The sequence below is a fragment of the Vicia villosa genome, linkage group LG4 (assembly GCF_029867415.1).
Source record: "Vicia villosa cultivar HV-30 ecotype Madison, WI linkage group LG4, Vvil1.0, whole genome shotgun sequence".
Lineage (NCBI taxonomy): Eukaryota > Viridiplantae > Streptophyta > Magnoliopsida > Fabales > Fabaceae > Vicia > Vicia villosa.
Window position 1 is genome coordinate 154,395,351 of NC_081183.1, and position 10,244 is coordinate 154,405,594.

Sequence of the window (10,244 nt, forward strand, 5' to 3'; positions counted from 1 at the left end):
CCTCTAAATTTCTCAAGCAATCTTCAATCTCTTTCTCTTGATCTTTGGTGAGAACTTCAAGAGCTTCCATTAAAGTCTTCTCAAGAGGATTCGACAAGTGCATTTGATTCTCCACTTTCATAATAGCCCTTTCGGTAGCATCGATTCTAAAACAATCATCATCATCACTAGGATGCTTGATGGCTTCAAAGAGATTAAGAAATAATTCCTCGTCTTGGTATCGCAATTTCATTAAGCCATCATCAATGTCTATCATCATTCGGGCCGTCTTCATAAAAGGCCTTCCTAAGATCAATGGAATATCAGGATCTTCTTCCATGTCTATGACAACAAAATCAACAGGAAACCAAAATTTGTCAACCTTAACAAGCAAGTCTTCCGCAACTCCATGAGGATGAGCTGTGGATTTATCCGCTAATGATAACGTCATTCTAGTCGGCTTCAAGTCATTGATTCCTAATCTTCTCACCATAGACAATGGGATCAAATTAATGGTAGAACCGGTATCCACCAAACCTTTGCCTATGTGAACATTTCCAATAGACACCGGTAAGGTTACCCGTCCAGGATCATTTGATTTTATCGGAGTAGTGCGTTGAATTAACGCATTACAACAAGAGCTCACCGTTACTACCTCCGGATCCAAGAATCTTCTCTTCTTAGTGATGATGTCTTTGATGAATTTTGCATACATCGGCATTTGCTCTAATGCTTCGGAAAAAGGAACATTGATTTGCAACATGCTAAAGATGTCCAAGAACCGAGCATAGTGCTTTGCATCTTCTTTCTTTGACGGACTGGGAGGGTAAGGTAATTTCTTCACATGAATTGAGTTTTCTTTCATCTTCCCTTTTTCACTCACACTCAATTTTTTTCTCTCTTTTTCTACAACTTTCTCAAGAGTTTCTTTTTCCACTAATTCTTTCTCTTTCTCATTTTCAACTACATCACCCTCAACATTTTTTTCTACTTCGATCATCCTATCTTTTTCACTCTCAACAATTTCCTCCTCAACTATCTCTCCTACACCCATATCAATATTTCTACCGCTACGAGTTAGAATTGACTTACAATGCTCACGAGGATTTTCTTGTGTAGTAGCCGGAAAAGGACCTTTGTTTTGATCGGCAAGTTGCTTTGACAATTGCCCGACTTGAGTTTCAAGGTTCTTTATGGCGGCATTCGTACTCTTTTGGCTCGCAATTTGCAATTGCATGAATTGGCTAAGAGTGTCCTCGATTGAAAGCTTTGTTTGTTGAGGTTGTTGATTGTAACCACCTTGATAAGGATTTTGACGATTCGATGGACCCGCATCCGGCCTCCATCCTTGTTGATAACCTTGATTACCTCTTTGTTGGTAACCTTGGTTATTGTTGTGAGGTTGTTGTTGTTGTCTCCCACCATATCCTTGATTAGGATTAGACACATAATTCTCCTCTTCACCCGGTGGAGGACAAAAACCAGTTTGATGGTCACCCCTACACAATTCACAATACATCACCTGTTGATTTTTAGAAGGGATCTCATGTATCTCTTTGATTTGTTGAGGGAGTTTTGACATTTGTTGAGTGAGCAATTCTACTTGTTGTGTCAATAACTTGTTTTGAGCAAGTATTGCATCACTAGTATTCAATTCAAGAACTCCTGGTTTTCTTTGCGATGCACTACGGTTGTGTTGCCCTTGATGATCATTCAAAGCCATCCTATCAATGATAGCAATTGCTTCAGCAGCTGTTTTTGACATCAACGAACCACCCGCGGTAGCATCTAAAAGAGTTTTTGGTTGAGGTTGGAGTCCATTCCTAAAGATATGGATTTGAGACAATTCATCAAACCCATGACCTTTGCATTTTCTAACCATGGACTTGAACCTCTCCCATGCTTCATTGAGAGATTCATTCGGACCTTGAGAGAACACCGCAATAGAAGTTTTCGCTTCCATGAACCTATTGTGAGGAAAGAACCGATCCAAGAACTTCTCTTCTAACTCGTTCCAATTTGTCATGACATTATTTGGTTGATCAAGGTACCATTCCTTAGCTTTTCCAATTAAGGAATGAGGAAAGAGTCTCCTGAACACCTGTTCTTCTTCGGCTTCTGGAGCACCAATGGTTCCGGCGATCTCATAGAACTTTGTTAGATGAGTAAAAGGATCCTCGTGATCTGCTCCTGTGAAAGGATTCTGATAAATTAATTGAAGTAACCCCGTTTTCATCTCGGAGTTTCTTCCATTGGCTTGATCACGAGCAAATTGTGCATTGAGTCGAGGGCTATTAACACAAGGCCCTCGAGCTGGAACATTAGGATCCGCAGCCATTTCTTCCTCAACCAAGTTTTCAACCGGAATTGAAGAAGAAGATGCTTCTTGTTGTTGTCTTCTTTCCCTAGCTAGTTGTCTCCTCCTACGAGTTTTGCTATTCTCTCTACGAGTAGTCCTCTCAATCTCAGGATCAAAAAGGAGTTGATCTGCAGGTATACGTCCTCGCATAAACTGTAATCTGAAAAACTAACCAAGCAAATTAACAAACACAAGGAAAATAAATTTAGAAACAAGATATTAATTATAAGACTCAATACAAAACAAACTATTGCAATGCTTGCAATATCTAAATAACAATCCCCGGCAACGACGCCATTTTGTTGAAAGAGTATTGTGGTGTACTTTTCGTTTATATCGTATCCACAGGGATTATTGCGATATCACCGCCGTTCTATAGCCTATTTTGCCTTGAGTTAATGTTACTTTAGTTTTAAGTTTGCAAAAGATCATTCAATCACTTTTAGTAGCAAAGAGTAAATTAATGAAAGTTCTAAGTTAAAGAAAATGTATCAAGATTTAATTCATCAACCTAAATTTGTATGTCTCCTTATAAATACATGTATATGAACTCGGTAACGATCAATATAATTACGTATTGACGCCTATATCGTCTGTGTCCGCAACGATATAGTTAGATTTACCGTATTGTTTAACCGACGATTTCTCCACCGTTTAAACAATACGAATAACGTTTTTAAAACCGATACTAAGTAAACATCAAACGCTAAATCCATGTCTGCAATTTATAGTTTGATAGATGATAAAGTTAAGTCTAGATACAAACATTGATGTCTCAAACACTTATACCAAAGAAAAGCTTTAATGAACAAACTAAACCATCTATATTGATCATCACTTGTTCATACATAGTATATTCACAAGAAAAACATAACAAAGGCTAGGAAGATTACATCTTATCTTGATACAAAAGAGATTTAGCTATCCATGAAAATGGTAGCTTGCTCAAGAAGGAAAGGATGAAGATCAACAAGCATCTACGGCGATTAATCGACGATCAAAGCTTCGAATCTCCAATTCTTCAGTTGCTACAGTAGTTAGGGTTCCAAGAGCTCTTAAGAAAATCAAGAAGAAGTTAAAAATCAGAATTACTCCTTATATAGTAAAACAGTTTTCTGTCCAGGGCGCGTCGCGCCCTCCAGCGCGCTTCGCGCCAATACACTTAAGGAATATAAACCGCCAATGCGCGCGACGCGCGCAACTCTCTGGTTTGGAAGCTTCAAAATCTTGCCCAGGGCGCGACGCGCCCATATCTCCGCGCGACGCGCGCTAACTTCTGCCCAGCACTCTCCAATGAAGGCCAAAACAAGCTTCAAACTTCCAAAAAAAAGCTAAAACCTACAAGATCACAACTAAAACACATATTATCAAATAAAAGAAAGCTTAAAATTATAAATTATAAATAATTATCTAAAACTTCATAGAATTGTACTAATATCCGATAAAAACGGTCGAAAGGTGCCATTAATTAAACTAAATATTAACACAATTTGGCACCTAACAGTAACACAAGTTCAAATATGAATCACACCTAACACACTTCTTCATCAGGGGATAAAAAACAAAAATGAGGAACCTAACTCACAAACATCAATCTTGTTAACATCGAGATTAACTTATGCATTCATCTAAGCAACTCAAATTAAAAAGCATAAAAGCATTAATCTTTAAGGACTTTAATGACCTGGTTAACAAAGAAGGGACATTTCTCAAGTTAATTGAATCAAAGATACTAAAACCTAAGAGAGCATTCAAGATTGACATTCTTTTTCATTTATAACTTCATTAACCAATTTTCTTTTGCTCAAGAGGTATACAACCTTTTTATTGATTATTTACCACACTTCTTTGTCACTTATATTCACAATTTTATTTCTCAAACTCTGAGCAATCTATTTTTCTTCTTTCTTCCCAACTTGAATATGATCAATCATTATAGTTAGAATGCTCCCTAAACTTCTAAGGCAAAGTGATCAACTTCCAACCACAATTTATGGTTGATGGTTCAAGGTTTCAAGAAATATAATTTAAGATCCAATCAAGAATTGGTGATGAACTTACTATTTATGCACAAGTTCCACAGTTCAATCATCGATTTGGATCATGATAAAAAAAACTCAAAGGGGTTAGGCATATTCTCACTCATTCACAAGGTTGATTGATTATTTTTGGTCTAGTAGATGTGCTCAAAATAAAAAATTGCCTTGATTACTTTCATGCTTTTACACAAATTATCACAAACGCAAGATTAAGCATAAGAAAAATGAGTTAAACAAGCATTATTTGTCTCCTTGCATATATAAATCATGTAAAGTCTCCTCACTCTATGCTAAGAACTAAAGTGATTCACCATTGAACAAGTATTTCAAAAGTATGGATGACATGTTATTTGTATAATTACAAGATTCAAAATCATGGTATATTTAGAAAGCGGTAAACATGTACGTTGCTTTTGTACATTTTCCAAGCAATATCATTACCACCACATTTGCAATCAACAATTTGAATCAATGAAGCATCCACTCGTTCCTTCAAGTTAATCAACTTGGGAAAAACTTTAACAAAAAAAATTCTAACAACTTAAAAACTAAACATTCATGAATTTAAACTATCTTAATAATTAAAAAAATTGCATAATTTAAACTAAAAACTTAATTTCATTAAACAAACACCACCACCAAATTATATGGTGTTCCAAAAGTCTCGGCAACATGTAATGTCACCAAAAAAACATACCCCCATCCTCAAAAGGATTGTACAAAATAACCGAACAAAACATAATTAAAGTCTAACATAAACCACAATAAACTAAAAAAAAATAAAACAGAAACAAAAACTGAGAAAGGTCACCAATCACCATCACAACAATCTCACTCACCCCAGTCTCCTATTCCTCTCCATCCTCATCAACTGCAGTTGTTCCATCAAGATGAAATAACCTGCCCTCAGGCTAATTAGCATAAGCCCTGAACTCCTCATGAGACCTCGAATTGTGATCCACCCGAGGTTCCCGGATTTGTAACTGAAGTTAATGCATGGAATCATGCATAAACATAAATGCCCTCTAGTTTGCTTCAAGCATATCCCATGTGTACATACAAGCATCTCTCTCGTCAAATGGTTGTTGAGCTGAAGAAGTTGGAGTAATCGGATCTCTCTTCTTCGGTACAAAAAACCTCTCTATAAACCTATCATCCAGTACTCATTCAATAGTATCATGTATCACTGGAGGTAGCGGAATTCTAGCTTTCTAACATAGCCCCATAATTAGACCAGGATAAGTTAAGCTGCACGACGTTCAGTCTCCTAGCTTGTGACCGCTCAAAGTTGTAACGCTCAGAAAAGTATTTATTTGCTTAATTTAGACATTTGAGATGTTTATTGAAATTTTCGCGTTTTGGGACGATTTAGTCTATATTAGTTCGGGATAGCGGATCGACATTTACTCGGAAATTTTAATATTTTTAGTATTAGAAATATTAATGAGCTAATACTTAGCGTTTGGGAATTTTTCGAGTAATTAAGATTAAACCGGAAATATGAGACATTGAGTAATAAGTCGGTATATTAAAATAATCGGATTTTATTTTAATGGTGTTTAAGTGGAAGTATTATTTTTACATTAAGTGTAGAAACAAAATTGGGCTTAAATAACGGTATCGCGAAGTATTAAGGGGTGTATTTTATTAGGCCCATTTGTGTGGTAGTGACTAAGAGTAGTCTTATTTTTGAAATAGAAGTAGTAGAGCAACAAGTGCTATCCGAAAAAGAAAAAGAAAGGAAAAGCTAGGGTTGTGAGTAGGAGAAAAAGGAGGCCAAGGGGTGTGCTCTCAAGTACAATTTTTCTCAAATCTTTCATTGATTCTCCTTAGAACTGCACTCAATCCAAGGTAAGGGAGATTCTTTCTACCTAAATGAGAATATGATGGATTGTACGTGGGTTTAGGGTATAGATTGGTCATTATGTTCTTTTAATTTTATTTTCTATATAAAATTAATGTTGTTGTTCATAGAAAATTGAATTTAGGAATGATATAAAGAGGCTATGCGTATTTGGAAATTTCGGAAATGAATTAAAATAGTGAAACGAGAGCTTGTCGGACGACACTTATGCCCACGACGTCCGTTTGTCCTTGAGTAACCACTTGGCCATACTACTTTCCTTTTTGCTTTATGTTATTTTCGTTCCTTGCTGTTCAATTGCTAATGTAACTTCGTTTCCTTTCCACTTCATAAATATGCTCTGTTACTTTTTCTTTTCTTTTCTTTCCATGTTTCATGCTGGTACCTAAGTCAAATATATAATAGAAATATAATAGTATAATAAAACTGAAAATGAAACATGGTTATAAATTTAATGAAAATAAATTGAAAGCAGTAGAAGATTAATAAAGTGTAAAACAGTAGTCTAGTAGAACAAATGCCCTTTTACATAGGATGCTAGAATATTGGAAATGGAATGGAATTAGAAGTGAATTGAATTAATATGGTGTGATATTAATTGGTTGATTAAATTGATAGTTAAGTTAATTTCAATAAGTCTATTTGATTGGAATATACTTGGACTTAGATCAATTATTCGGTTTATCGATAAATTATAGTATTTTGAGAATTTGTCCATAATTGAGTTTTGGTTGAATATTTTTGCTGAAAATAATGTATTGATATGCTAATGATGTTGTTATGATAATTAACATTATTTCTAAATGAGTTAGATGATAATTCGAAGTCGATTTTTGGTTTACTTGATATATTGGCATATTGTGATTATTTTGCGAATTGACCGAAAATTATGGTTTTGGTTTGGATGCCTTTGCTGCGAATAATGTTATGATTGCCGATATTATCATTATTGTGCATTGATCTATGGGTAGCTTTATGGCATGAATCCTAGTGAATTGTCGTTAGTTTAGTTGATTATGATGATATGTTGGTATGTCGAGATGGTGATAAATTGTTGTTATTGTTGTAGATTGAGTTGATAGAGTCGATTGTTGTTGATATGGTTGATTGAATTGATTGATTTATAGTCGAAAAGTTGTCGCATAGCATAACATTGTTAGAGTTGGCCTTTAATGGCAAAGATGATAGAGTTGTTGCGTTGCCTCAGAATTACTGGTAATTGATAGAGTTGGGAGTTTTACTCCAATGGTACCACATGCATATGCACAGTTGAGTCGCATTTAAGTCGTTATCAATTGTTGTTGGTTGGAGTTTTTGTTTACGCATCGTGATGCTTATATGTTGACTTGTTGAAGATACTTTTATGTTAATATCATGACTATTCAATGATGATGTTATATGAGTTATTTATGTTGATGTTATGTGAAGCGGTGATTCATTTATATTCTTTACCTAATATATAATTTATCATGATCCTATTTATATAGTTTGATATCTCACCCTTTCTGTTTGAATGTTGTCTTTACGTGGGTAACGTGCAGGTAACCCAAATGAGTAGTTGTTTCCGCTTATAGTCGAGTCTTGGTGTCATTTGTTCTGATACGTAGCACTCGAGGGGACATGAACACTTACTTTATGTTTTCTTTGGTTTATTGAAAACTTATGTTGTATTTGAGGAGTTTGTTTGTATTGTTGCTTTTTATGATTCAAAAGATGCTATATCTTAATTGGTGAATCATTGTGAATCCGCTGCATGTTTATTCAGAAGTTGAGATTCTATTTTGAAGTATATGTTTATGAGTTATGTTCATTCCAATCCTGAAAGTGTTATGTATTAGTTTAAAAAGCATGACAAGTGTATGTTTATGTTGAATGTGTGACATCCTGATTGTGTTGAGAATTTTTATACTATGATATTTTAGGCATTAATGCTTGAGGTAGAATTGGGGTGTTACATTAGTGGTATCAGAGCAAGTCGGTCCGTCCGATCAAGTGTCGAGTCATAGTGTGGTCTAACAATTGTGTATTGTTGTTGTGCTGAATGCTTTTGTGTTGTAGTGATTCTATGGCTGAGAGGAATGATGTTGCGATAGCTGCTGCTTTGGAAGCAATGGTTCAGGCTATGCAGAACCAACCGAATTCTGACGAGACTGTTGGATCTCGTAGCTTGGCGACTTTCCAAAGGGAGAATCCGCCAGTGTTCAAGGGTAAGCATGACCCTAATGATGCGCTTGATTGGTTGAAGGAGATCGAGCAGATCTTTCTTGTTATGGATTGCACTTCTTCACAGAAGGTTAGATATGGCACTCATATGCTGGCTACGGAAGCTGATGATTGGTGGTTGGAGATGCTTGCTAGGTTGGAGGCTTCAGGTGATGAAATCACTTGGATCGTGTTTCGTAGGGAATTTCTGAGAAAGTACTATCCTGAAGATGTTCGGGGTAAGAAAGAGATAGAATTCCTAGAGTTGAAGCAAGGGAACATGTCTGTTACTGAGTATGCTGCCAAGTTCAGTGAATAGGCTAAGTTTTATCCTCACTTTGATGGCGAAGGTGTTGAATTCTCTAAATGCATCAAGTTCCAAAACAGGTTACGCATGGAAATCAAGAAAGTTGTTGGGTACCAAAAGATCCATGTGTTTCCTGACTTGGTGGACAGTTGTAGGATCTTTGAGGAAGATAGTAATGCTCATCACAAGATGGCTAATGAGAAGAGAGGCAAAAATCAGCAAAGCCGTGGGAAACTATATGATGCTGGTAAATGAAACAAAGAGTTTCTCATGGTCAGAGGTCTAGTGAGGGAGATGCTTCTACTATGATTGTGTGCTTCAAGTGTGGGCAAACTGGTCATAAGAGTTATACTTGTAATGCTGATGCAAAGAGGTGTTTCCGCTGTGGAGAATTTGGACACGCAATTTCTGATTGCAAGCACAAGAGTATAATCTGTTTCAATTGTCGTGAAGAAGGGCACATTGGTAGCCAGTGTCCAAAGAATAAGGCACAATCTGGTGGAAAGGTGTTTGCTTTAGCTAGGACTCCTACAGCTAGTGGAGACCGACTTGTCAGAGGTATATATTTCATTAATAGTATTCCTTTAATCACCATTATTGATATTGGTGCTACTCATTGTTTTATTGCTTCTGATTATGTTGAAAGATTGGGTCTTATTTTGTATTCCTTGAATGGGGAGATGGTTGTCGATCTTCCAGCTAAGGGATCAGTGACTACTTCTTTGGTGTGTTCAAAGTGTCCTTTGCCGATCTTCGACATAGACTTTGTTGTTGACTTGATTTGTTTGCCGTTGAGTGGATTCTCCACATCATGCAAGATGTCGGAATATCAGGTAAGACATCATGCACAAAGATCCCCCATCAGTAAAAGCAGCAACAACACCAACAAGCATGACAAATTATCATGCTCCCCCTAAATAGTTGCATACAGCAAGCAACCATAATAACTACTCTCCCATTAGCAGTATCACAATCCCATCAGCAAGCTAATCAACATGTCAAGACATGTGTCATAACATCAAGACAACCAAAATAAACTAACACTTTACTCCCCCTTTTTATCCAAAAATTGACAACAAAAAAAGAGTAAATGTAAACACAAGTGGAAGCAAACGCATTGCACACAAGAAATAAACACAGATGGAAGCACAAAATCTCAATGGAAACACACAACTTCAGATGGAAAGACACAAACTTGACCATATTCAGGTGGTTTTCCACCTCTTTCCTATGTCAAAGACCCTTATGCACTCCTTATTGCTGTCACCAGCCCTTCTGAACCCCTGTCATATTTGTAGAGCATCCATTGTCAAAGTACCAGTCTTCTCTATTTGAAGCTCTCAAGAAAGTATGAGTTATAAGATTAACATCTCTATATTTTACACTTATATCTTTGCTTACTTGACTAGCCTTAGAATGAGCTGAAATTTTTTTATCTCCGAACAATTTATAACAAAAAGGCTTAATATGATCATACTCAGCACAATAATGACA

General features: G+C 36.2%; 2 protein-coding genes across 2 annotated transcripts; both read left to right on the forward strand.

Annotated features, from left to right (window-relative positions):
• The first annotated feature begins 8,306 nt into the window (after window positions 1-8,306).
• On the forward strand, window positions 8,307-9,005 carry LOC131598122 (uncharacterized). Its single transcript, XM_058870753.1, has 2 exons — window positions 8,307-8,749; window positions 8,831-9,005. The coding sequence occupies exons 1-2, from the start codon at window positions 8,307-8,309 to the stop codon at window positions 9,003-9,005; spliced, it is 618 nt and encodes a 205-aa protein (XP_058726736.1).
• Window positions 9,002-9,667, forward strand: LOC131598123 (uncharacterized). The gene has a single exon (XM_058870754.1). It carries the CDS (start codon window positions 9,002-9,004, stop codon window positions 9,665-9,667), a length of 666 nt encoding a protein of 221 aa, XP_058726737.1.
• Window positions 9,668-10,244: the final 577 nt, after the last annotated feature.